Source organism: Alosa sapidissima, chromosome 15 (assembly GCF_018492685.1).
Source record: "Alosa sapidissima isolate fAloSap1 chromosome 15, fAloSap1.pri, whole genome shotgun sequence".
Classification (NCBI taxonomy): domain Eukaryota; kingdom Metazoa; phylum Chordata; class Actinopteri; order Clupeiformes; family Clupeidae; genus Alosa; species Alosa sapidissima.
Window position 1 is genome coordinate 28,463,080 of NC_055971.1, and position 27,500 is coordinate 28,490,579.

Sequence of the window (27,500 nt, forward strand, 5' to 3'; positions counted from 1 at the left end):
CCATCTTACTAACACATGCTGTAATTACCAAATTAGGTAAACATATTGACACCACAAAGGTGGTATAGGATGGAGATATACCCAAAACGTTTTTCTGACACAGAATATCTTGGTTGGTTGCAACAACCTCTACGACCAGCAATGTTTTTGTACATCCATTGACACACATACATTATGGAATTTGCTCTTTTATACTCTAGTATGCTCTCAGCAGTTTTATTCCCTGAGGTAAAAAAAATCCTATTAGTTAAGAATATAAAGGTGTAGGGGGTCAGGCTCAGAGTCTCTCTAGCTGATGAAAGGTCTTTTCTGTCCAAAGCTGGTGGATCTGAGGAGGATCCGGACCTGTAATGAGGGCGTATCTGAGAGGGTGATAATTTCCCATGGTGCCTTGTGATGCCTAGCCACTCTCTCTTCCACATCAGATCGATACTCAGCACTCAGTGGCAAGGAAGCATGCCAGAACTGCACGTACCTCCACATACCTAACGCTCACACACACACACACACACACACACACACACACACACACACACACACAAACACATACACACGTGTGTTCACATACACACACATGAATTAATGAACAAATAAATTCACACATAGAAGCACACACACAGGGCATAAAAGAAAAAGGTTTGGTTCCTGTTGGTTGTCAGTTGAGGCCATGGGTCGGTAGGGATTTTTTTTCTTTTCCCAGTGGCAGTAAGGGATAGGTAGAAAATCAGTCCCTCCAGGATTTCGCGAGGTTTTTTGAGACTGTTGCGACCTAAAATGCCTGGATGGAAGTTGCAGTGTTTTTAGCTGTTTCTTGTGGAGAAATTGCGGGAGGAAGTGAAAATCGCGAAAATAGTTGCGATTTTTTTTTTTTTAATTTAGGGCAATTAAGGTTAGTAAGACCAAAATCACATTGATCATCTTGATGCTTATTAAATAAGGATAATCAAAGGTAAACAGTAAGGATTACAGAAAATCAAAGTAGGCCTACTTTATTTGTGAAAATGCTTTGACTGAGGTAATTCACAAAGCGGTATAACCTTTCGTAGAACTGTCCAAAAGACAGTCACCTAAAGAGATGGCATCATGTCATATGTTTCAATACATTAATATATTTTGTAATTCATATTAAGTTCATATCTTTTTAGTAATTCATAGTCTGTGGCCTGCATAATTACTAATAGCCAAGTAAGTATCTAGTAATTTCATATTGATTTGAACTATTTGATTACATTTCTGTTTAATGTCATTACATTGGTGGTGTACATCTAATTGACTGCCTGCCCCTTTAAGGATGTGAGAGTAGCCTAATTACATTTCTGAGTGGATTGGAAGGCTTGCATCTCACTGTGTTCGGCTACGAGTGTAAATCACTTTTTGCATAGTGCATTACGAGATGTGGATGCAATTGGGAATGTCTTCTATGTCATTAGTTAAAATAAATGTTAAAAAAAAAACAACTCAAATGAAATCATTCTTGGATCATAGAAGAGGTAAATGTCTTTTTTATTAATTTTATTAATTTCTATGATTTTGGTAGAACTACTCAAACTAAGCCCACAAGCTAGCAAACATGACACAAGCTAAAAGGACATATCCAGGTAAACATTTGCCAATGGGTTGCATAGCCTACTCAAATGTCAGTAAACCAAGTAGGCCTTAATTAACTTACTTTCATAGCCTAGGTAGGTTAGCAACACCAGGTTGAGAGATGCAAGTAAGCAGATCATTAACGTTAGCCTTCTATTTATTGTCATCAAAACTGCAGAGGAATGAACATGTTAGGGCAGTCTTTGGTGTCATATGCAGAAGGTGCAGAAGTAAGTGTGCCATCTGGCTCAATATTCTGCGCGAGGGACTGTTGTGGTAGGTGAAATTTCACGGTGAAACTACGATGATTGGTCAAATTTGCGGAAAAGTTGCGGTGTTTGGACAAAATTGCGAGTGCCTTGGTAAGTGACGAAAACAATCGTCTTCGTGAACAGCTGTGCATCGGCTACTTTGTAAAAGAGAGAATACGCTCATCCCTATACATAACGCAAGGGGTAATTACAGTTTTTCTCGATTGCTTTTACCTGCTTAAGTAAACTAGAACCCACTTGGTCTTCATGACTACTTTCTTTGCACAGCAGAAGTAATCTCTTGCGAATGTGTTCACACATTTTCATTGGGTTCACACATTTCTCACACCCTTTTGCAAAACAGTTAACACAGGTGTCATTCAAAAGCCCCAAACTCGGTTTCTATTGGTTTCACCATGCTAAACAAAAGGAAAACATCTTTTCACAGGTGGTATAGATTCCTTGCATAAGTCTGAATCTCTGATACACCTGTGTGAAACAATTCTTCAATCAGCAATCATTCATTATACATAAAAGATGTCTGTTCTGTGTTGCTATTTGCAAGTATGGATCTAATGCACATTTAGACAAAGTACTGTATTGCCTATTTGGTGGAGAAAACAGTACAAAAGGTGTTTACTGTAGGTCTATTTCGATGGAAGTTGTAGTTCAATGAAATTTACAGTATCTTACTAGGTGTTTGCTGTATGTCTTACAATGACAGTTACATCTCGGGAGGAATGAATAAATTATTTTATTATTCAGCACATTTTGTCTTTTCACAGTTTTTTTCTGATACCAGAAAAATGAGAAAGAACAGACATAGCAAAAATGCTCATTTTGAGAACTAGATTTTGCATTTTGTTGTCCAGTGTGTAATGATTGATTAAAGAGTGTTTTTGAATTGGCAACAAGTTGTAGTGTTTGAAGGCAAGATTTACTTTTGCTGCATGTTTTAAGTGTTTTGAGAGAGTAACAGCCTTTTGCAAGCAAATTGTGTCATTTTTTCCAGAGTGCTTTTGTTCAGACACGGGTGTTAACTGTTTTGAGAATGTGATGTCAGAGTTGACACAGGTATCAAAACGATCGAGAAAAACTGTAATGTAATTATAGTTCGCCTTTTATTTGTGGATTTATTTAATGTAGCCTAGACTATTTAGTGTTATTTCTTCCCCAAGCTCATAAAATAAAATTGGGTCGCACATAAATTGACAGGGTCGGTCGGAAACCGGAACCCAAGATTTTTTTTTTATGCCCAGGCATATACCAGCACAAGGACATGGACACATATTCACCAGCACAAACAAACACACACACACACACACACACACACACACACACACACACACACACACACACACACACATAAATCTGCAGACATGTGCACACACACACATGCAATCCCACACACAGTCAGAGATGCATAAATCCACCAGCACGCACACATACACACACACACACACACAGACACACACACATAAATATGCAGAGACGTGTGCAAACACACAAACACCCTTGCTCGTGCTCACACACACACACTTAGAGATGCTGCACTGTTCTTCGCCTCCTCAAGGTGAAAGCCCACTTCTGCTGGCTCACACGCTGTGCTCAGCATATCTGGCAACCGCCCTGCCAACACAAAGCTCTGGCCACGAGAGAGAGAGAGAGAGAGAGAGAGAGAGAGAAAGAGAGAGTGAGAGAGAAAGAGAGAGAGAGAGAAAGAGATAGTGAGAGAGAAAGAGAGAGTGAGAGAGAGAGAGAGAGAGAGTGAGTGAGTGAGAGAGAGTGAGAGAGAGAGAGTGAGAGAGAGAGAGAAGGCAAAAGATAGAGAGAATGGAGCGAGATAGAGAGAGGGAGACAGAAAGATAGATGGGGAGAGGAATACAGGAACAGAGAGTGGGGCTAGAGGAAGAGAAAGAAGTGGAGAGAATGTGAGAGGGACTCATACAGAGAGAGATTGAAAGAGAGAGAGAGAGAGAGAAAGAGAGAGAGAAAAAAACTGCCATCTAGCCCTTGCCAGCCTAGATCAACGACCATAAGCAAGAGAGAGAGAGAGGGAGGGAGAGGAGGAGAGAAAGAGAGAGAGGGAAGGAAATAGTGCTACAAAGAGATAGAAAGTAGAAAGTGAGAGAGGGGGTAGACAGAGGGGGGCAGGAACGAGAGAAAGCGAGAGAAAGAGTGAGAGAGACAGAAAACTGCCATCCAGCCTGCTTTTGCCCGTGTCCTGAGCAAGTGCCCGCAGTGGCTAGTTTATCTTGGCATGCCACCCTGGCTGCCCGCTGAGAGGGTCAGGCTCTGTTCTATCTCACTAGCATCTCAGTAAACATTTTTATTCATCATCTTTTTTTTTAAACCAGCTTTACAAATTGTACTATCTTGGTTCCCAATAAATGATCCTTATCAAATTGTCACAATCATTCACAGCTAATCAGCAGTGAAATTAGTACGCAGAGTTGGGAAATGCAGAATATGATTGGTCTTCCTGTCCTTGCGTGTAAACTCACATGCCTATTCCGCAAATAACCATATTCGCTGCACCATCTTTTTTTGTGATTATGTCAACTCAGGTTGGGATCGTGTGAAGCGAAGTGCACAGAATACAAGCAGACTTGATACATGTAGCATTACAAATAAGATATCCTAGTGTCTTCACGTCTGTGTGACAGCCACTCGCTCATTAATCCATCTTTGTCAGGAATGCTGTGGTAGCAGACTCCCATTGCCACAGATAAGACCTCTTCTATTCCCTGCCAAGCCCAGACTCTAATTCCCAGTGAATCTCTCTTTGATTCACAGGCCCTCAAACATGAACCCCCTGCCTGAAATCCACAAAAATGTGAGAGGGAGTGGGGTTTGTTACAAGAATCACCCAAAGCCATACACTCCCATTTCTATAGAGGACACCCAGTAGCCGAAAGCCGCACATTCCCATTCCTGTGGAAGACGTCCAACGGCCCAAAGCCATACATTCCTATTTGTTATGGAGGATGCTGGAGCATTGCCAGGACTATAGCTAGTGTACCTGAGGTAATGATACCATAAAGCACAGGCATCTGCTGAGGCACACACGCAGCCCATGGGCATGCAGATGGTTTGCCATACCAATGAGGACATTAAGACGTTAAAGGTGAGGTTAGTGATTTTTTTACATAATTTCAAGCTCATACCATTGTTTTGGCACATTCAGCAATCATCTCCTCACGACCGCTAGCTGGCCAGTCGGTGATTACACTGTAAAAAAAACTCAGTCTCTGTAGGCAGCCCAGGCTCCAAAAACTGGAGCCAAACAAAGTGAGGGCAGTCTGTCCCCCAAACAAAAACAAAACCCTGCTTGGCATTTCTCTGGGAATGCGGACGGTAGGGATACCAGTGAGATATCTGACGTGTTTCATTTGGTCCTCAGTTAAAATATAATGTAGGCCTACGATTTTTTGCACAAAGGTGTCTGCTAATAAATCTAAATATAAACATAAACACAAACAAACAAAACTTCTCATCAAAACACTCATCCAGTGGAATACACATAATTGCACATGTTACAACATGTGTACAATATTCTGTCTTCATATCGTTGCCCTATACTGACACATTGAGAAACCTTAGGTTTGTAAAGTAGTATGTTGGTTAATTTTTTTAAATGGATAAAACAGCTTATACTGTACATATACACTCAAAGGCTCTATATACCAGTTTTATTTTCAAATATGTTTTGTAAGTTTCTCCGGAATAATATCATTGTTTGACAAATACCTTAACCTTAACCTGAAAATTAAGGACATGTATCTACATCTAAGTTTTCCTTTTTAACTGCAGTCAGGGTCAGCCTAGAGAGAGAGAGAGAGAGAGAGAGAGAGAGGGAGAGAGAGACAGAGAGAGAGGGAGAGAGAGAGAGAGGGAGAGGGAGAGGGAGAGAGAGAGTGAGAGAGACAGAGAGAGAGAGGGAGATGGAGAGAGAGAGGGGGGAGAGGGAGAGAGAGTGAGAGAGACAGAGAGAGAGAGAGTGAAAGAGACAGAGAGAAAGGGAGAGGGAGAGAGAGAGGGGGAGAGGGAGAGAGAGGGTTATTTTCTGTGCCTGACTTCAGGGCGGGTGTGTACGAGGCATCCCACCTGCCCCCTTCCCTCAAGCCCTCTCCCCGTGCCACGACCCAGAAGGGTCAGCTGAGAGAACGACGGGGCACCAAACGGGTATGACTCAGGCTGGGATAGCAGACGTGAACGCTAATGATACGAGAAGAGCTATGGGAATGCGTCTGGCTCATGCGTCTGGGTTCTGTTTCCTCCAGAGAAATCCAAAGCAGGCTGATCGATTCAGTCCATATCAAAAGTGTTTCCCGTCGTTTCTTTACATTATCCATAGTTTTTTTTTTTTTCTACTAAACTTTTATGCTTATCCTATGCTAATTATTTTCCTTTATACATGTAGATACCCATTATTTGCACTAAAGACTATAGAAATGGTCCAAATAATTTTTAAACAGTCTTGTGTATGCACTGACAGATTTTTTTTATTATTAAAGCAACTATAAAAATAAGGTATATGGCATCAACTCCATGTGTGACTCACCATACACTTGTACCCCCCTCCTGCTCAGCAACAACAGAAGAGCGCTACATCTCAAAGACAGCTTTGTTGGGGGGCGAGCCATTATGCCAGTGACAAAATTGTGGTCGAACAGCTGTAGGCAAGTTCTCAGCTAAGGGCCTCAGTTATTGGCATTTGCATCTATGGGAAAAACATGGAGTCTGTCTGTCTTAAACAATGTCCTCAAAGATGCTTCAATCGGGCTATATCATCTATTGGAATAGACAGTAGTAGACTCAAAGCCATAGGAGAAAAGAGAAGGCAATGTACTGAAATTCCCTCTCCTGAAATATTCTCAATTCCGAAAGGGTAAGTACACATATGAGCAGTTATAGCCAACCAGCCAGTGAAATAAACCTGAAATAATCCTGAAATAATCTCAATTCCAATAGTACACATATGAGCAGTTATAGCCAACCAGCCAGTGAAATAAACCTGAAATAATCCTGAAATAATCTCAATTCCAATAGTACACATATGAGCAGTTATAGCCAACCAGCCAGTGAAATAAACCTGAAATAATCCTGAAATAATCTCAATTCCAATAGTACACATATGAGCAGTTATAGCCAACCAGCCAGTGAAATAAACCTGAAATAATCCTGAAATAATCTCAATTCCAATAGTACACATATGAGCAGTTATAGCCAACCAGCCAGTGAAATAAACCTGAAATAATCCTGAAATAATCTCAATTCCAATAGTACACATATGAGCAGTTATAGCCAACCAGCCAGTGAAATAAACCTGAAATAATCCTGAAATAATCTCAATTCCAATAGTACACATATGAGCAGTTATAGCCAACCAGCCAGTGAATTAATCCTGAAATAATCTCAATTCCAAAGGGTAAGTACACATATGAGCAGTTATAGCCAACCAGCCAGTGAATTAATCCTGAAATAATCTCAATTCCAAAGGGTAAGTACACATATGAGCAGTTATAGCCAACCAGTCAGTGGCAGTGTGTTAGTTTCACTCTACCAGCTGTGAGCGCATGTGCTCTAAGCTTCACTGTGAACATATAAGACATGCATTTCCATTCCAGTGTGTTCATCTTTATTTTCTTCAATAAAAGAATCTAAAATACTAAAGGGACACATGTCATTCTGAGGCCTTTATCACCCTTTTACTACTACACAGCTGTCAAATAACATGTCACTGTCTCTGTGTAGGGTACTTCGGCATTAAGCTCATTATACAAACAACAGCAGGGGGGTGATGACTTGTCACTTTTGATTCTGTATTAGGCAAACTTTGTTTGAACATGGCGTTGAAAAAGACTACTAACAACAATTAAGTCTTCATCATCTATCAAACGTCCCACTTTACAGTTGCAAAATACAGATCAAGTTAGGCCTCCCACTTCTTGGAATAAGCTAATTTAGACAACTGTCACAGGACTAATGATTCCAATCCAATGTGCCAGCTCTCCTTTTCCATTAGGCAAACTGTGTTTGAAGACATGTGATGAGAAGAACCCTAATTCGGCTTACAAACACAACAGCAAATCAGACCACCACTGAACACTGCAAATGTGTCACGTCATGAGTTCTCACCCCCTTGGCCTGGCTGCAAATAACGACACAATGGGCAACATTTTACCCAGACCTGGCCCCCACACAACTTCTAAATCACTTCGCTGTGGCAGATTATGCAGCCCCAATAAGCCTACAGAAGGTAGGGTCCAATGAGCTGGGCGTCAGTGTCCAAACACAAGCCCTTTGCCCAAATATCACAATAAACAGAGAGGGGGTGAAAGACAGACCATGGAGAAATAATTTGCTACAAACCAAAACAAGCTCTCGCGGCCATATTGGCAGTGGCCTGCACACTGCTGTTGCTAATTCCTGTTGCTGTTTTGCCATATTACTGTTGCGCAACCGATCAGCAACAGCAAGCTGGTAGCAGGTGAAGTGCTCGAGGCTCTACCAAGGAACACCATCCTGATGCTGCCGTAGATCTGCACTGCCTTTAGGGCTGAACGATTAATTGCATTTGCGATAATATCGCGATATGATTAAACGCGATTTTCTAACCGCAAAGGCTGCAATTACGCTTCGCAATATGTGACCTCACCAAAACGCATTGAAGCAAATGTGTAAATGCGTAAATTTGTAAATGCACAAGCCCTTTTGCTCCAGTGTCATAAAAGACGGAAGACAGAAATACGGTCCATGTAGAGAATAATTGACACCAAGTAAAAAGGTTTGAAACAACACAAGCTTCCTCCCTCACTCTGCCATTTTGGTAGTGCCCTTCACATTGCCCTAACTGATTCCAAATCGCATTGCCCTCGGAACTACAACCCCGCTGCTTCCCATCAGCAGGCGGCACGAGTGAGGTGTCACCTACCGGCCTCCCATCATGCACCAGTCTCTGTTCCGACACAGGAAGGCCTGTCTGTTCGTGTAGCAGCTCCTTGATATGCCCGACGGCCGTGGCCCCGGTCACTTGGAAGACCCTGCAGCCCAGATACTCGTGACAGACCGCCACCCGTGGCACCCTGAGGAGCGCACACACACACACACACACAAACACACAGCTCTGAGCGGTGCAAAAGTGAACTTGTGGATTGCACCATGGACACAAGATACACTTAAAATGTTATTTGCATGTTATGTTATGTTACATTATGTTATGTTGTGTTGTGTTGTGTTATCTGCACTTTTAATTTTATTCTTCAGCCTATCTTCAAGATTAGGTTAGTTCTGCACAGGGATAAACATTCCCATCCCTGCCCCACACCATCCTGTGCACAGAGTAATTTCACTATTGCAATACATCTTTTAAGTTATATTATTTCAGTTAACCTATGGCATTATAGTATGAGGCTATATAGAGCTTCTGAAACTCTTTATAGCTGTCTGTGAATTAACAATACTGCATTGTACACTGCATGATGAGAAGACAGTTTCTCATTCATTGTATTTGTGTCATATTTCCTGGTATTTGTTTACAAGATTCAAGCTGCCGCATCACAGCTGCACTCATTACAGTATCAGAGTAGTTTTTTGCACACACACACCCTAAATGGCATAACAGTATCAGCATTGTCACTATGTCTGTGGCTTGAGGACATTGGCTGATAAACACATATAACACAGTAACCCTTTCTTCTCTGGACGAAATAAATACTTCAGCGATGAGGTCCAGCTTTTAGCGCAGTTTTTAGGCTACTATCCTGTGCCAAAGAGTAAATCCGAATAACTAAATGCTGCTCAAAACAAAACGCACACAGTCGAATTGTCTTGTGGTTATTTAATGCAAGTGACTTTTATTAGCTAAAGCAATAGGCCATCTGAACTGAGCATATTGTGTGCACAATAGAGGCCAATTAGGCCTTCCTATACAATGTGTTTGATGGTGTCAAGTTATTAATCCAGTTTACACTAATGCAACTGGAAATTAGTTCTAGACTGCTGCTCAGTGCATCACAATTAAATAGCCTACGGATGGGCCTCAGAGAGAAACGCGCTGTCGTCAGCGGGGTGTCCCACTATAATAGCCGGAGCTTGACAGCCAAGCCCCCTCAGCGCACTTGAAGGAAGGGCGGGGCTTTCTGACAACACATGAAAACCGTATGACACCCGAAAACTAAAACCTAAGCGCGCTTTCCTGAATAACCACATCACTATGTGCATTAATAATATATGTATTCTCCGGTCACAGTAAAATACGGTTATTTGGGCGTTGACAGCTGTAACGCACAGAAACTAGACTTTCAGAGAGTTTGAGGGACACGCACAATAGATGTCATCAGCATCACTGCTGGTGTGAGATGTGAACACATTCTCTCACATTTCATGTAAGTAACATGCGATAGTGTTGACAGTTTATTCGCTGAAGCCTCTGATGATTCAAGGCCGCAATTCATACTTCAAAATGGATTCCAAATGAACTATTGTAAACTTACCACAGATTTTCTTTGGCTGCCATCGCTCCTCAGCCGCTATCTCCCTAGGTATCCACGTACAGCATTCATTCGTGCAGTTTCAACTGCATAAAGCGCAGGCAAACTCCACCCGGAAAATAGGCACCCTGGTGCACCATGCAAACCGTTATCTGCTAGAACGCTAACGGGTCCTGTTCCTCTTCATTTGCGTTTGTTCTTATTCCCCTTCTGTGGATCTACGAGAATCAGCCCATGGCACCACTGTAATAGGCTTTATTTGAAAGTATTTTCCTCCAAGACCCGCCTCCAACAATGTACTACTGCGGCTCTGCGAGTTATCCGCTGTATTCCGACTATCCAGTCAAGTGTTTTTGGACACTCCTCTGAAAGAAGTCCATCAGCTAGCTAGAGATTCAGATGATTTTGCTTGTTCCTGAAAGTGATAAAAATAGAACACAAGTTAGCCGCTACATTGCGCTTTCCCCTCATGCTAATTCCTTCAAAGGTTCTTTTGCGTCTAATGTAAGCGTAGTCCACCCTACATGAAGTAGGCTATTTACTGCGGCTTCTTGGCGAATGGTAGGCTAAGGAACCGCAAAGGATGTTGGTACTTGTAGTAGATTGTACTACAGCATGTGCTAATGCAAACGGGTACCACATATCCCGGACACTGCCTACAGTAGTCTTGCTTGCACCTGCCCAGTGATATGTACAAAACAACAATTATTTCATACATTTCGAGCGTAAACTCCGCTATAGCATATTGGTGTACACTAAAACTGGGAAATGACTATCTTATATGATTATTTCGAGATCCAGGCAGTCTAAATATATTTAGTTTTTAATCTATTGAATCCTACTGGCTGCTTCAAAGCGTAAATATTCGGATAGTCTAGGTTTACGCATACGTGTTAAATTAGGCTATGGGCTATGGGAAATCATTTGTTTAGTTTGAATATAGTCATTCTTCATGTGGTGCAGTTTACCCGATGGAAGTGCAACGTTGGGGGATGACATCATCTAACCCCAGTGAAGGATATTTAGCTCTTTACTGGTATAGATACTTTAGTTCCTAGAGGCCAACATTCAGATAATTCACTGTTATAGGACTAATATCTTATTTCGGACGAATATGATAACAAGTAAAAAATCTAAATGCAGAAGACTGATATTTGTTCGACAATGTGCCGCCTAAAATTTCCCCTAGTCATAGCCATTCATGCATTGTAGAACAGGAAACCTTCTGTAACAACAGATGCCGCAGTAAATCGATAGCGATGCTCTCACCGTAGCAACTTGCCTGCGTCTATGGCGCGGCATCCTTGGTTAAGTAATGGGCCGCTCTCCTCGCTCCCCCCTCGCACCTTGTGGATCATGCGACACCACTTGATATTAGAGGAGAGACGGGGCTTCCGAGGGCTTTAAGCCTGAAATGCGCCTTGAGTGTTAAGTCTGCTTGAGTATAGGAGGTCAAAAACGTAATTATGATTGATGAATTGGCGCGTTCTGCCCCGGCATCTCCGAACAAGTTCAAGACTGCGGGCACCATCCGCGGTACGCCTGCTGCCTTAAAGCTGCAGCCGAACTGAACTGTGCGCACTCAGCACCCCCTGGACTGTCACGATCGCACATAACACACTCTGCTTGCTAAATAAGGATTTTCAACAGCGCAAATTTTAAAAGCGCCATTCTCTTTTCCCCCCTGAGATGAGTTGTAGGCCTTTCAAATCAATAGAAGTAGGCCATTTTAACTATACTTTACTTTTGTAGGCCTATGTTGAATAGGGAAAATGATTGTGGGGGGAAATTGTTACACTAGTTTGTTTGTTCAATAAAAATTTCCCATCGTTCACTGCATCTTGGATATCACTGGATTATGCAAAGTTGTTTACAGGGGGGGTGCTGCACCATCAGTAAAGTCCATAGGGACTCTCTCCCACTCTTTAAACTCTTGAGCTGGTAACCTTGGAGATGGATTTACCCCTCAGGGCTTTGAGCTGAATTAGCCTTTCTGAAGTTAAATTTCACGCAACAGCAAAAAAAAAATCCTACAATTCTAGAATCTTAGTGAAAGTTTCTTGTTTTGTGGAAATACTACTTAAATAAGCTAAATTATCCGGCAAGATTTGCCAATAGAACAAGATGTCCACTTATAATAAGGTCAGAAACAATTAAATCAAGTGCAAACTGTCTAAAAATGTCTTGTTATAAGCAAACAATAGAAAATCAAGCACATATTCACTTGATTTAAAGTTATTTATCTCACTTAGATTCTAGAATACTAGTGTTTTTGTAGTGTGTGTCTTGTCCTCAGAGTTTATGAGCTTTGGGTTTGGGGAATTTATATAGGTGAATTAAAGTAATGGTTTGCCACATTGTAAATCAGACTTTTTTAATGAGTTATTGCTCAGGGAAAACATTGTTCACCTTCACAAATGTGCCATTTGGTCATTTGGTTGTTTTTAATTAGGTAAAACATAAATCAAATCAACACAGTCCAACAACAGATTGACTGATATCAAGTATATCATTATCAATAGTAATAATATATTTCTGTAAATTCATCAAAAATGGACTTAACTGTTTTTGCATCTGAACCCTTCATATGCATGTGTCTAGGTCAAATATAACTATATAAAACAAATAGATGGTCAATCCAGTTCTTGGCTTGTATCCATAAAATAAATAGTTAGTCTACATAAAAATTGCATAAACAAAACAAAAGTAAACAACAAAAAAGGTTAGTTCTGGGATCACACCCCATCAGTGGTTCACAGATCCGCCTATGTACAGATTTGTATCCTTAACGTCCAAGCCCCATTCATACAGAGTTATTTCAGACATTCTCAGTAGACATATGGACATAGCTATGTCCATGCAACAGTACACAACATCTGTGACATTGAGGTTATTGTTGTTGCTTTGAAGATTGTTTTCTTGGAGGATTAATCTTTTGCGTGATAATACTTAATTTTAACCAGGGTAACATTGTTGTAGATATACATATGCGCCTTAATTTGATTCCAGGTTTTATGAGTAGGGATATGTATTGTGTTAGACATTTGTTTTAAGTTCAATAATCTTTCAAAAGTTTCTAGCTATTATTTATCATTGATGTTGTTAACATTCTTCCAATTGATAGCTCTCTTCACACTCATAAATCCAATAGACACAATATTTTTCTTAAAATGCTGTAACATTAAACATGTTGTAACCCACGCTAAGAGTTTGTCCTTTTGTGTTCATTTGAAAATGTGATTCAGTGCAGTCAACTGTCCAAATAACTGAGTTTGACTCTAATATGTCTAATATCTTTGCACATAAGGATTTTTTTTTATTTATTTATTTATTTTTTATTTAACCTTTATTGAACCAGGAAAAGTCCCATTGAGTTACAGTAACTCTTCTCCCAGGGAGTCCTGGTCAAGACTGGCGGCAAAAAGTAAAAAAAAATATATATATATATATATATATATATATATACATAAAAGACAGGACAAAGGTTACATACTACACCACACATCTCTGTACATACACTATACAAACACAATCAAGACATTGCACTTAACTTAAGCTAATACAGACATACAACATTAAAGGGCACCAGTTAAAAACAATTACACTGTTCTGTCAGAGTTGACTTTAAAAGATTTTTAAAAGTATTGAAAGATGGAAGTGATTCTAGATTTAGGCTGTTTTGAAGTTCATTCCAAACTTTAGGTGCATATGATGAGAAAGCTGTTTTACCAAATTCTGTTCTTGTTGATATTTTTTCTGATGACCTTGTCCTGTAAACACTATTATGGTAAGAAAGCAAATTTAAAATGTAGAGGGGTAATTTACCCATTAGAGCGGAGGGAGGACCATTGTACAGTTTCATACAGAATGGTGAGTCCTGGCTGCTGCACCTGTAATGAAACGCACGGCTGAGTGGTATAGTACATCTAATTTTTTTAATAAAGATGAAGAGGAGTGCATATAAATGAGGTCACCGTAGTCCAACACTGATAAGAATGTGCTCCGCACCAACCTTTTCCTCGCTGAATAAGGAAAACGCTTCTTTAATCTAAAATAAAAACCTAACTTGGGTCTGAGTTTTTTTTAAAAGGCTCTCAATATGTACCCCAAAAGTTTTTCATCCAACCAAATACCTAGGTATTTGTAGGAAGTTACTCTCTCTATTGGGGTAAAATCTTGTGTTGAAATAGACAAATCTATAGGAGAATGAGAACGTGTAAAAACGATTGATTTTGTTTTTTTAGCATTTAATATCAATTTTAATCCTACCAGAGATGTTTGTACCTGACTAAAGGCAGACTGTAAATTATGAATTGTTTCTTTCAATGACTTAGCAGAGGTGTACAAGATGTGTCATCTGCATAAAGATGAGCCTTAGTTTGGTTCAAATTCATACCTAAATTATTTATATAAATAGAAAATAATATAGGACCCAAAACTGATCCTTGGGGGACACCCATTTTTACATCTAGCAAGGATGAGGTACAGTTATCTAATGCCACACACTGGGATCTATCACTCAGGTAATTAGAAAACCAATTTAGCACAGTGCTACCTAAACCTATGCTTTGCAGTTTTTGCAGAAGAAGATAATGGTCAGCGGTGTCAAATGCTTTAGATAAGTCAATGAATAGAGCAGCACACACATTTTTGTTATCCAAAGCATTAACAATATCATTTGCAACAGAGGTTACAGCAGTAATTGTACTGTGTCCTTGTCGGAAACCACACTGAGTAGGACTTAAAATACAGTTGTCAGCTAAAAAATGTTTTAATTGCTCATTTATAAGGATTCAAATAGTTTAGCCAAGACGGACAGTCTGGAGATTGGACAGTAATTGTCTAAGACCGACGGGTCTCCACTTTTTGGACTTGGGAATAGAACCACTGTGCAGGCTAAAATTGAAAATGGAGGAGATAGGACCAGCAATCAAGTTTGCAGCAGTTTTGAGGAAATATGGGTCAATCTGGTCTGGGCCAGCAGACTTTTTATGGTCAAGGCCCAGCAGTGCCTTTCGTACTTTAGAGACAGATATAGAAATGAATTTGAAATTATTCAAACTTACATTAGACGAATCTGTAATGGGGGTTACACAATTTGGCTTGGCTGGGAGTGTTGACTGAGTAGCTATTCCTGCATTAATAAAATGCTTGTTAAAAGTATCTACTATATTTTGTTTACCCCTTACTTCACCCTGGCTTGTTTTTATAACTTCGGGGATAGTGGAGGGTGGCACTTCCCCTGAAGAAGATTTAATTGCTTTCCAAAACTTTTTGGGGTCATTAAGGTTTTCATTTATTAAATTCAGATAATATTCACTTTTTGTACTTTTTATTAATCGTGTGCATTTGTTTCTTAATACCCTATAATCTAACCAACATTTATCATTATTATTTATTTTTGCCTTGATCCATGCTTCATTCCGTTCTCTAATAGCAGTTGCAATAGAGTCATTAAACCAAGGATTATCTCTGCACTCTATATCTTCTAATAGGGGCATGTTTGTCAACTATGGCTAAAAAGGTCTTTTTAAAATAAGACCAGGCCAGCTCAACATCATCCATAACACAAACTAAATGTAAATCACTCCGATAGATTTCATGAAGAAAAGCTTGTTCATTAAAACGTTTGTAATTTCGTTTAAAAATAAACCGTGGCTTGGTTTTAATCAGCTTGCAATTTCTAACACAGGCAACCATACAGTGATCACTGACATCATTACAGAAAACTCCAGCCGCCGAGTACTTATGTGGAGCATTAGTCAGAATAACGTCAATTAATGTAGACTTGTCCATTCGTTTTGAATTGAGGCGTGTAGGTGACTGTACTAGTTGCATCAGATGTAGCGTACTGTATCACATAGATATCTTAACGCTGATGAAGTCGATAGTCAGTCCCAGTTCAGGTCTCCTAGGACAATATACTCGTTGGGCAGATTATGCAAAAAGTCAGACAGCAGGGCAGTTGCTTCAGCTGCATCTGAAGGTGGAAGTTCATTTAGAGTTCATAGGTCATTTAAAAGTTCATAGGACATTTATTAATGAGGTTAGGCTATCAGGCTATCATCATATGCAAGTTTCCAGAGGGGGTGTATAGTGGCCACTGCTATCAAACACATGCAACAGCTCCTCTTTGTTATACAAATATCACACCTGACCTGACTATTTAATGCAATAACATATGCATAACACCAGGGACATATATCAGATTGAACCTCCCTCTTTGTTTGCATCTGACTGCCTACTTGAACCATATTCTTAGTTTGCAGTAGGCTATATAGTATGTTTACACTTTTTCTATGGCATGTATAGTATAGGTCAGTTCAGTGCCTCCAATTGCATCTAAGAAGACTAATAACAAAAGAACAGGAATTCCTTTCTGATCTCTCCAGCTCCTCTCACAAGACAGCTTATAAGAGCCATACTTCAGTGTCAGGGGGATCATGAGCAAGCCTCATATAAGCCAAGGACCTGTCAAATCATGATATGTTGATTATATTATCTCCTCTCTGCAGTGGGCTTATCTAACAGGATAATTGAGCTATTGGCCTTCGGTCCAATCCAAATTCGGCTGTGTAACCTGCAGTAGCATTGTCTGTTCATAGAGAATCAAAGTTGGCCCTCTGGCTGGGCTCTGCGTTGGCTAGAGTTAGCACATCCATAACACAAGGAGAAGCAAGCTTGCTTCCCATCCTTTACACCAGCTGATGACAAACAAAACAATACATAGATTTGTCAAACAAAACATAGATGAATAAAGCTAAATATACAGTTGAAATACAGTTTGATGACCACCCTTTGTATTTTGCAGAATATTAATTACACATTTGACCATTATGATTTTGTAGTCTTTGAGCAAAAAGTGAAACTGTGTTTTAATATGTTATGCATGTCATAGTCAAAAACTGAAGATACATCAAAAATCTCTAGGCCTACTATATTTAAATTATTTAAAGTTTTTTATATAAAGCGTCTGCCAAATCCCATAACCATATATCTGAGGTTGCTGCATCAAATATTAGACATTGCTTCACATAGGATTTTGTATCTCAATCACTGCCAAAGCCTATGAGCAATTCTTGTCTGAAACCGCTAGATGGTGACATCGGACAATCATTTGCTGCACGGTCTCGGGATATCAAAACTCAAGTGCAGTGTATGTGTGTAAAGTAGAAGAGCCAGAACTGCCAATGAGGTTATATAGTAGGCTATAGGCTAGGCAACCCATTCATATCCCATTAGTTACATATGAACTTTCATTAACAATCATTATCAATTATTAGTTTCACTGTAAGCTTGCCTGCCTGCCTACCCAAATTACTTTTTTGCTCTCTGAAATTAATTTGAATCAACCAGTGCGTGTTCAACAGAGTACATTTTAAAGTCGGCTAGTGTTGGCTAGACGTTGCAACTTATATTGCTCAGGGTTTGGGCTATATAACAGACCATAGCCTACTACGACCCTACTGAGAATATTCTACCCATAGGGCGTAAGTCCACTGATTCAAGGCTACCGAAGTAGGCATGCCTGGACATGCTCTTCATGATTTTCAACGATTAGGCCTATAGCTTGAATATTAAATAATTCAAAGGTTCATGGAACATCAAAATACCTCGTTAATATTATCATATGTGCACAGCATGAGTTTGTGTGTTTCAAGCGTACAAAAAAGTTATAGCCTACATGATTGATTCATATTTAGTTTACTTCAAATGTGTGTAGGCCTTGTTTAATTTACATAATAGTCTGAAACCTTTATGAAAACACATGCAGCCCAATGCATTGACTACCTTCCGTAGATCATATTGTAAGGACTTGCACTAGCACTGATAAAACCGAAACAAAGTTTCTCTCCAAGGTTGCAGACAGCCGTTTCATCCAATCCCGGGGCATGGAGTGACGTAGAGGCGTCTGCTGCTGGTTGAAAGATGAAAGGCTGTTCAGAGGGAAGCGCTGGGCGTTCAACCGCGGCCCCACGAGCTCGCATCAAACAGCGGGCCTCCCAAACTCAGCAAACCGCCCGGGGAACACTGAAGAGCGGGCGATGGTGGAAGTAAGGCGGATCTTTTTCCTGTTGAACGGAGCACTGAACATCAATCGTCCAATTTGACTGCAGATTTCGCGTGTGTTACAGCTAAACAGCCTGCAAAAGAAACACCAATTTAGACTACTGTAATAATTTTCGGTTTAACCTGTTTGTTTTGTTTTTTTGTGACGAGAGTGTTGGCGAACTTGACTGCGCTTTGATGTAGAGACCTACATGCGGATCGGAGATCAGATTACAAGCGTGAGATCGCAGCCATCCCTGCCTTTGATCTCGGCGCTGACTTTGTCCTCATTTTTAGGGGATTGTCCAGAGCTGCGGAGACCGATAGACTGGACGGACGGCAAGTGAAACGACTCTGCGGGGCGATGCGGGAATAAACAAAGACGAGGACTTTGAAGATAAACAAAAACGTTTATATTTAGAGTGGAGGTCAAAAGAGAGAAGTCCGGGCTTATAAAACAAACCGGTAAGAAAAGAACCCCTACAATAGTCCCTGAGTTTGACAGTTGTCATGACTTAGGCTACTGATTTGAAGTAACCTTCTCCTTGCTGAAAATGCACGATCTAGTTAATTCTGCAATGCAATGCTGTTAAATCACATTGTTTAAGTTAACAAACACTCCCCTGGAATAGCTCTCATAGGCTACCACACATTTCAAGGGAAAGTTTGTCTCTTTTTGCACAATCATATTTATATGAGCTCTACATTTTCTATGCTGAACCGGGCTACTTCGTTTGGCAACTTCATTGGATTTGATAATTATTCATTGCACTTGTGAACACTCCTGTTTTACCTTAGCCTGGTCGTAAGTGCCAACTGATAGACACTCATATTTTATTCTTTCCATATTAAGTTGGGTATCATAAATTATTGTAAACAAACACTTTTATGGGCGTTTTAGCGCAGTCGATTTGTGCAAAAACCATCAAGCATTAGGCTTTTATAGAATAGTTACGCATATTCAAGCAATTATAACTGAACAACACTATGAAGTTACGTTATAGGCTAAATACTGTGTGGCGGTACGGTGACGGTTGACATTTAAACGCAAAGACTCGATGAGTACTGGGAGGACATGTAGAAACAATATCAAGTCGTTAACTTCGCCTTTGAAGTGCCGGGCCAGTAACAAGTATGCACTGCAAAAAAAAAAAAAAAACTTGAAAAGCGATACAGTTTCAAATCAACTTTGCATCTGAATTGTCCATATATCTGCGCTGCAAGTAGGCTAGTAAATTACGCGAACTCTTACTCAGAGCAGTTTGAGAACAACAGGCTTTGTTGGCAAAATGGGCTTAATTAAAATGGGCTGCTGCTGAGATGGAAAGGGTTCGTCAGCCTCTTTAAAGATTACGATCTGGATAAGGCATAGGTTTTTCCTCTGACTGCGTAATGGTCCACTTAAAGAGTGAGGTAAGCTAATAATGACATGTAGATGGACTAACCTTTTCGGTGAGAGAGAGTTCAAATCCATTCCATGAACATAATTGCTACCTCCAGCAGAAGTCAGACCCATAACGCACGGAAACCCATTTACAGAAACGGGGCCAGGCATACGTAATAAGTTGCCTATTCAGTTGACCACATGTAAGTTTAGACGAAATGACTTCTGCAGATAGCATGGTAGGTTAAATAGAACATATGTCACAAAGCAATGAACATGTTTATATTGTCCCAGACATATTATGCTATACATAACAATAAGTCAGTGAAATAATAATAATAAAAAATAATATTATATTTTATTGTACTGTGTGCCCATACCCATCTTTTATTTTCTTTGGAAATGTCTAGCTCCTTTAGTGTTCTATGGAGCAAAATGTTAGAGTGTGCTTACCAACCCCAAAGCCCCTTATACACAACTGAATATTTCCCTAAAAGCAGCATAAGACCTTTGTTGTTTAATCAAAATGATAATATACAAATGTTTTTATAATGCTTTTTGTTTGCCAGTGTGAGACTTTTTGTTGTTGTCTGTGTTTGATTTGCAGCCAGAGAGGGGTCGGTCAGGATGGCTGCTTCCCTCGGCGAACACACCTGGCTCCTGATCCTGAAGCTGCTGTTGCTTCTGCATTCCTCCATGGTGAGCCCCCCCCCCCCCCCCCCCCCGCCTCACACTCATGAAGAGGACTGTCCACACACTGGAGTTTAAGCTTGCGGCCCCCAACCAGAAAAAATACTCTTCATCAGGCAAAACAGGGCCAATGTACTACATTAACTACAGTGTGCCGTGGAGTAGGGCTTTCTCCTTCCCGTATACTTGGGGCCTGGCATATAGAACATGAGCCCAGGCTTGGTGGGATGACCCCCCCCCCCCACCCCCCTTAGTCTCCACTCCCTCATGTTGTTAAGCCTGGCTCTGAAAAGGGCACATGCCCTCTTCTCACAGGCTAACCCACAGACAGCTCTCGGGGGTGAACTACAGACAGACATGTCCTCTATGTCGGTTAATTTCTACGGTGACATGACAGCCATTTGTTGCGTTTATAGACCCTTTCAACAAGGTAAACAAAAACAATGCTTGAACATTCTATTTGGGCCCCAATCTACTTCCTCTGCATTAAGATAACATATGGAATGTTAAAAAGGAAGTCTTGTGGGGCCAACTATGATGCTGATAATGGAACTCTCTTGAAAGGGTCTATAGTGACAGGCGACTTTGGCTGGCGATAGGCGACTTTGGTATGGGTCGTGGAGGGGAGGGCACATATCTGGAGAGTTGGGGGACACATATCTGTGTATGGCTCTATGTGTGTGTGAACTTGGTTGGCTGGTGTGTGTGTGTGTTTGTATGTTGAGTGTATGGTGTGAGTGTGTGTGTGGTGTGTGTGTGTTTGTATGTTCAGGGTGTTTGGTGTGTGTGTGTGTGTTTGTATGTTGCGTGTTTGTGGTGTGTGTGTGTGTTTGTATGTTGAAGGTGTTTGGTGTGTGTGTGTGTGTGTGTGTGTTTGTATGTTGAAGGTGTTTGGTGTGTGTGTGTGTGTGTGTGTGTGTGTTTGTATGTTGCGTGTCTGTGGTGTGTGTGTGTGTGTGTGTGTGTGTTTGTATGTTGAGGATGTTTGGTGTGTATGTTGGAACAGTGTGCTTATGTTCTGCGTGTTCATCCATTCTGTCTGGAACGGGTCCAGACTGTTCTGTGCAGCGATGAAACGCAGGAATCCCACACCATCGCTCATGAGATTTGATGTCCCTCTCAGGTTCCCGTACTGACAGAGGAGACACGGGAGTGCAGAGAACAGGAGTACAAGGATCGCCTCGGCAACTGCATGCCCTGCAAACAGTGCAACGCCGGAGAAGAACTGTCCAAGGTCTGGCCATCAGTCCCTTACTCACACACACACACACACAGACACACAGACACACACACACACACACACACACACACTCACCTTTATTGCCGCCTCACTGTAGTTCACGATGTAGTGTTGCTACATTGTCTTGTGCACTGTGCTGTTTTGGTGTCATTTAACAGTAGCGTATCACCCCTTTAATGCGACTGGGTTATAAACTATCTATGATAGATAGAGTTTGTTTTCTCTGTTCTTTACTCCATTAGTTCTGGGGTTGAGCAACAGGCCGATTTACCTACTCTCAGCTGCCTCTCATGTGCGCTGCCCCGTGGCGTTCATATTCTTGTTCTGGTCCATTTGTTTGGCTCAGTCAGCCTTTTTTTCCCCCGGCGACTCTTTGATACATTTGGTGTTGTTGTGCTTGTTTGGGCCGAGTCGCTCTATGTCCTGCGTTTGTTTGGCTTTGATTCCTCACACGCACGGAGCAGATGGAGTGGAGCTCTGCAGAGACCGTCTCCCTAAAACGAAAAGGCCGGCTTACAAGACGGCTTCGCAATACTTCAAACCTGATAGGGATCAGTGGAAGTGTTTGATGTTCTGTTTATTTCCAAGCGGCCTCCCCCTTTCCAGCCAGAGGGGTAAAAAAAAAGTTACAGGCTAATAAATTTGCTGCTGCCGCCACTTCAGGATTAAAAAAATAGGAAAAATATTTTCTTAAATATTTCTGACTTCCTCCCAGAACAAGATAAGACCTATTTGAGAGCCAAAAAAGGCAGGCAAATAGCGCACCTTTGTTCTTAACACACAATAGATGCCGATGTTTAGAATGGCTTGTCTGGCCCAATTATTAATGACTTCCCTTCTTTCACGAGCTGAAAAAAGGCTTGTGAGTTGCCGCGTCTCGGCAGCAGTTGTCTGGCCATGCTTTGATCACTTAGACCTTCACCCTCCGACCCTCAACTATGCAACATAACCCCCCCCCCAGTACAAACCACCACCCCCACTACCCTGCCCCGCCCCCCCCCCCTCCCTCCCCCAATTCCCATCTCTAAATTCCTTTTTTATGATATTGTCTCCCTAGTGCGGAGGACATGTCCGTAGGCTGTGGGTTCACTTTATGACGCCTTCCGCCCCAGCCGGAGTGCTCTTTGGAGGGTACTTACCAGAGGTTGATTTGAGAAACATGCAGCCCATTAAGGCCACCTACATACATACGTACATGCTGTTCAGGTGAGCTAGCTGTAGGCAAGGAAGGGGTGGGGGATTGGGGGTGGTGCTGGTGGTGTGGGGGTGGGGGGTGTTGGCTCTGCTCGGTGCTAAAAGCTGGCAAACATGTGTGGAGCACATGCGCCTCCATTAGGCCTTGGTAGGCTGCCTTTTATCTTAGTGCACACTGCACGCTCTTATGAGCGAAACGCTCCACTGCGTCTTATAGGGAGGGCTCCCTCCCTCTCCTTCTCTTCTTCTGTGTTCTCTCGGTCAATGAATGCCGAAAGGCCTGAAGTCATGGTCAATAATTGGCTTCCTTTAACATTGAAGTGTTTGTGCGCGGATGGAGGGAAAGAGAGGAGAGAAGGGAGGACAAGAGAAGACAAAGGAAGACAAGAGGAGAGGAGAAGAGACGAGACGAGAGGAGAAGAGGGGGAAAGAGAACAGAGGAGAAAACCGTCTGCAGTGAGACATCAGGGATGTCTGTTTCCTCCACAGTGGCCTGCCAAAGACCCCCCCCCCCCTCACCACCACCACTTCCGATCAAAAGCCCCCCCCCCCATCAACAGTTGGAAAAAAAGACATTTACTAGATAGTGGAGGCATTTGGTTTGTATGAAAGGAAGCCCTGCTTTGACTAATCCTTATCTCTCTCCGCAAACCTACAGCAGAAGAGTCTAGAAAATACTCTGTGTGTGAATCACCCCAGCAGGCCTGGTTTGGTTTCACTGCACAGGTATGGACTCTGGGTTGCAGAGTGTGTGTGTGTGTGTGTGTTGGACACCCAGACAAGTAAGGGAGCTGTTAGGGTACAAATGAAGTATGCGTTGGGGTGGAGAATACACACACACACACACACACAAGCATGCACACACAGAGGCTTATACAAACACACACCCGTACACACAGACACACTCTAATACACACACATACTATCTTTCTCTGTCTCTCCCTCTCTCTCTCACACACACAGGCACACACAGACACACACACACACACACACACCCATATGTAATTGTGTCTGTAATAATTGCCTTGACGTGTTTCAGTGTGATGTGCGAATGTGTGATTTACGTTTTTGAGTGCGATGGCAACATGCCGAGCACTGTGTGTGTGTGTGTGTGTGTGTGTGTGTGTGTGTGTCTGTTTTTCTTCTTCTTTGGTTTGCGTCATTGAACAATGATCTGGAAGATGGTGTGCACCTGTGAGAGAAAAGCACACGTTGACCCTGCTTGTCTCGGGGTGTTATGGCTGTGTCTTAAATCACTCACTCGCTCCCCAGATTTGCAGATTAAGCTTGCATCACAAAAGGGCTTTCATAAACAACCCTGGGAAGGGTATTACTATCTTGTTTAAATTTAATTCAGATGTGTGTGTGTGTGTGTGTGTGTGTGTGTGTGTGTGTGTGTGTGTGTGAGGGTGAGGCTCAAGCTCTAGATATCCCATCTTTTAAACCATTATTGAGGGTCAAGGCTAAACCTCTGCAAAAATGAAAACACATCTCAAATGACAACAGCACATAATCCCTTCATACCTGACTGTCTGACATTCTTATACAACTTGTTTGGGATTAAACGCTTGGTTTCTGATACCTTTGTAAGTAAAGCAAACCTGTATTAATCCTTAATATAAGCACAACGTTGTTGTTGTGAGGTTGTTTGGCTTCTGTATGGCTAATGCGTTTGAAGCGTTTCTGAGGCGTTTGGATGTAAGATGTGCGTGTTTGGTTAACGTTATTGAAACGTTTCTGAGGCGTTTGGATTGTAAGATGTTCGTGTTTGGCTAACGTTATTGAAGCTTTTCTGAGGCATTTGGCTAATGTTATTGAAGCATTTTTGAGGCGTTTGGCTAACGTTATTGAAGCGTTTCTGAGGCGTTTGGATGTAAGATGTGCTAGAGGCAGGAGACATGTGTCTCCACTCATCTCTTAGTCTCATTTGCAGAAAGAGGTGCTGGGAATATGGTGATATAAATTTTGAATGTAGCATGTAACACACACACACACACACACACACACACTTGTTCAACTTTTTCTGAAGTTGAACTTTATCTGAAGTTAAAATTATGTGGATGCATAACCTTTTGTACGTGAGGAACACAAACACACTCACACATTCACACACACACACACACACACACGCACACACACAGGAACAGCAATGATCCAGAGCTGATCCGCTGTGGTCCCTCTGGGCCAGACGTGGCCCTGAGCCGCGTGAGTCCCTGTGGCAGCCGTTCCCAGGGCCGCCCCGTCGTGGGGAGTCTGGGCTAATCTCGGAGACTGCGGAGTGTGTCTGAACACGCCGGAGCGTTATCTCACCCCGCGCTGTCCTCTCCTTACCCTGCCGCTGTTATGCTTGGCGTCCAGGGAGAGGACAGAAAACAACCCAAAGGGCGCGGGGAGCGACGCGTGCCGATGTCTGAGCTTGCTCCGACTGAGACGAGATCGCTGTCACTGGCCGATACGCAGGCTTATCCGACCCCACGGAGCTCATTCAGCTGAGGCCGACTGTAACGCCACCTCCAAGAGGAGGACAAAACATGCGGTAGGCTGAAGAGTCGAGACAATAACAGAGGTCAAGAGAACACGTCACACAGTATGGCATCACGAATCGCACATACAGTATTGTGTCCTATTCGCTGTCTCAGAGGAAGCTATTCGTAGTTTGGGAGATACATAATGACAGAATCCAACTGAGCATGTGTTTGTCTGGTACACACACACACACACACACACACACACACACACACACTTTAAGTTACACAGAGCTTGCGGTCCACCAGAACCATCTTCTCCCCTTATCTTCACTCTATTATCTCTTCCTCTCCTTGTATCTTTTCCTTTTCTCGTTTCGTTCTTTCTTTCTTTCAACCCTTTTATCTTCTCCTCCCTCCCCTTCATATCTCCTGTCTTTCTTCTCATCCACATCCCTTGGCTCTGGGGGTTGCTGTCCTACTTGTGTATTTGGTGTGAGCTGTCACTCGTTCCTCTTCTCTTCTCTTCTTTTTCTCATTCCTCCTTTTTTTTCTCCTCTCCTCTTCTACAGTGCTCTCATTTCCTTCCCCTCTTCTCTGTCAACTTCCATTGGCCTGTTTTCCTCTCCTCTCCTCTCTTCTCCTCTCCTCCTTTCTCTCCCTCTCCACTCCTCTCTTCTCCTCTCCTCCTTTCTCCCCCTCTCCACTCCTCTCTTCTCCTCTCCTCCTTTCTCACCCTCTCCTCTCCTCCTTTCTCCCCTCTCCTCTCCTCTCTTCTCCTCTCCTCCTTTCTCCCCCTCTCCTCTCCCCTCCTCCACTGCCTCTTGTGCAGAAAGTGACTAAAGAACTCTTGGCACTATCTCTCTCTCTGTCTCTGTCTCTTTCTTTCTCTCTCTCTTTCTCTCCTCTCTCTCTCCTCTCTCTCTTTTCTTTTTTATCTGTCATTCCAACTCCTACTTAACCACACAAAAACTTGGAACACTTACAAACATTTAGACTTCACCACGGTGTATTAATCACAGACATTGCGCACGCACGCACGCACGCACGCACGCACGCACGCACGCACGCACACACACACAGTATTGTCTTTCAAACATTGACTCTGTCATAAGCTCTCACCCACCAGTCCACATTACGGCATCTTAGCTCACATAATCTAACAGTGCCCTGAATGTGTGTGTGTGTGTGTGTGTGTGTGTGTGTACATGCATCTGTCAGTGTGTGGGTGTATCTGCGTGCGTGTGTGTGTGTGTGAGTGTGAGTGTGTGTGCCCAGGCCGTGAAACAGTACCCAGGCTAGGAGAGAGGCGTCCTGTTTGAAGCTGACCTTCAAACTAATGATATATGAGCTCCCATAATCCATCTGTGCGACGGCGGTGGAATGTACCGTGGTAGCGGCACTCACACAGTGGCGGCGACAGCAGCTGCACCAGACAATACACTGATGTGATGTCATTCCTGCGCTCTCGCTCCATCTCTCTCTCTCTCTCTCTCTCCGTCTCTCTCTCTCTGTCTCTCACTCTCTTTTTCTGTCTTACTCAGTCTTTCTCTCTCTCTCTCTCTCTGTGTCCCTCTGTCTCTTTCTCTCTCTCTGTCTGAGTCTGTTTGTCTCTCTCTCTCTCTTTTCCCTGTCTTGCACTCTCTCTTTGTGTGTATGTAACGGATGCCAGCTAGCTTAGCTGTGCTTGTGGAACGTTGGTAAACCTCACTCCCCGACGCCTCAAGAGTGCTGCTGGCATGCGAGCCAGTAGCCTGGGCTATTGGCTCAATTGTTAGCGTGCTCACCTCCCGATCCGAGGTGCTGCTGTTTCGCGGGTTCGAGTCCGGGCGTGTGCAGGGCTGAATCGCGCAGGTTCAACACAACGCAGGTTACATGTACATCTCTCTCTCCCAACCCCTCCCACTCTCTCTTTCTCTCTTTTAGATAATGTCTACATCACTAAATGTCTGCATTTTTCCATACATTAGATTATATGATATGGGAAAAGGTCTTGTTGTATGCTGTGGTGTGGGTCGCCCGTTCTAGTGGAGGAACGAGGTATTATTAAGTTGAATCAGTTCCAGACATAGAGATCTCTTGAGAGAGAGAGACTTCCTCAAGGGTGTACCCCATTTTTGGAACATGTTCAACAAATTTTCTGTT

At 42.3% G+C, this 27,500-nt stretch overlaps 2 protein-coding genes across 7 annotated transcripts in view; one reads left to right on the forward strand and one right to left on the reverse strand.

Moving 5' to 3' along the window:
• The window catches only part of sacs (sacsin molecular chaperone), a 33,956-nt gene extending 22,073 nt beyond the window's left edge, over positions 1 to 11,883 (reverse strand). For 2 of the 4 annotated variants that reach the window (XM_042063348.1, XM_042063345.1), the window contains exons 1-3: positions 11,603 to 11,883; positions 10,337 to 10,748; positions 8,776 to 8,926 (exon numbers count right to left, since the gene is read on the reverse strand). In XM_042063348.1, the coding sequence (XP_041919282.1) occupies positions 8,776 to 8,926; positions 10,337 to 10,359 (174 nt within the window). In that variant the 5' untranslated portion in view covers positions 10,360 to 10,748; positions 11,603 to 11,883. Of the gene's footprint in view, positions 1 to 8,775; positions 8,927 to 10,336; positions 10,823 to 10,857; positions 10,879 to 11,602 lie in introns of those variants that run through there. The other 2 variants (XM_042063347.1, XM_042063346.1) reach the window with 2 other exon arrangements.
• A 6,386-nt stretch (positions 11,884 to 18,269) lies between these two features.
• Positions 18,270 to 27,500, forward strand: part of tnfrsf19 (tumor necrosis factor receptor superfamily, member 19) — a 25,989-nt gene continuing 16,758 nt past the window's right edge. The window contains exons 1-4 of one of the 3 annotated variants that reach the window (XM_042063369.1): positions 18,270 to 18,387; positions 18,680 to 18,847; positions 20,374 to 20,465; positions 21,580 to 21,690. In XM_042063369.1, coding sequence (XP_041919303.1) covers positions 20,394 to 20,465; positions 21,580 to 21,690 — 183 coding nt within the window. In that variant the 5' untranslated portion in view covers positions 18,270 to 18,387; positions 18,680 to 18,847; positions 20,374 to 20,393. Of the gene's footprint in view, positions 18,848 to 20,373; positions 20,466 to 21,055; positions 21,121 to 21,579; positions 21,691 to 27,500 lie in introns of those variants that run through there. The other 2 variants (XM_042063368.1, XM_042063370.1) reach the window with 2 other exon arrangements.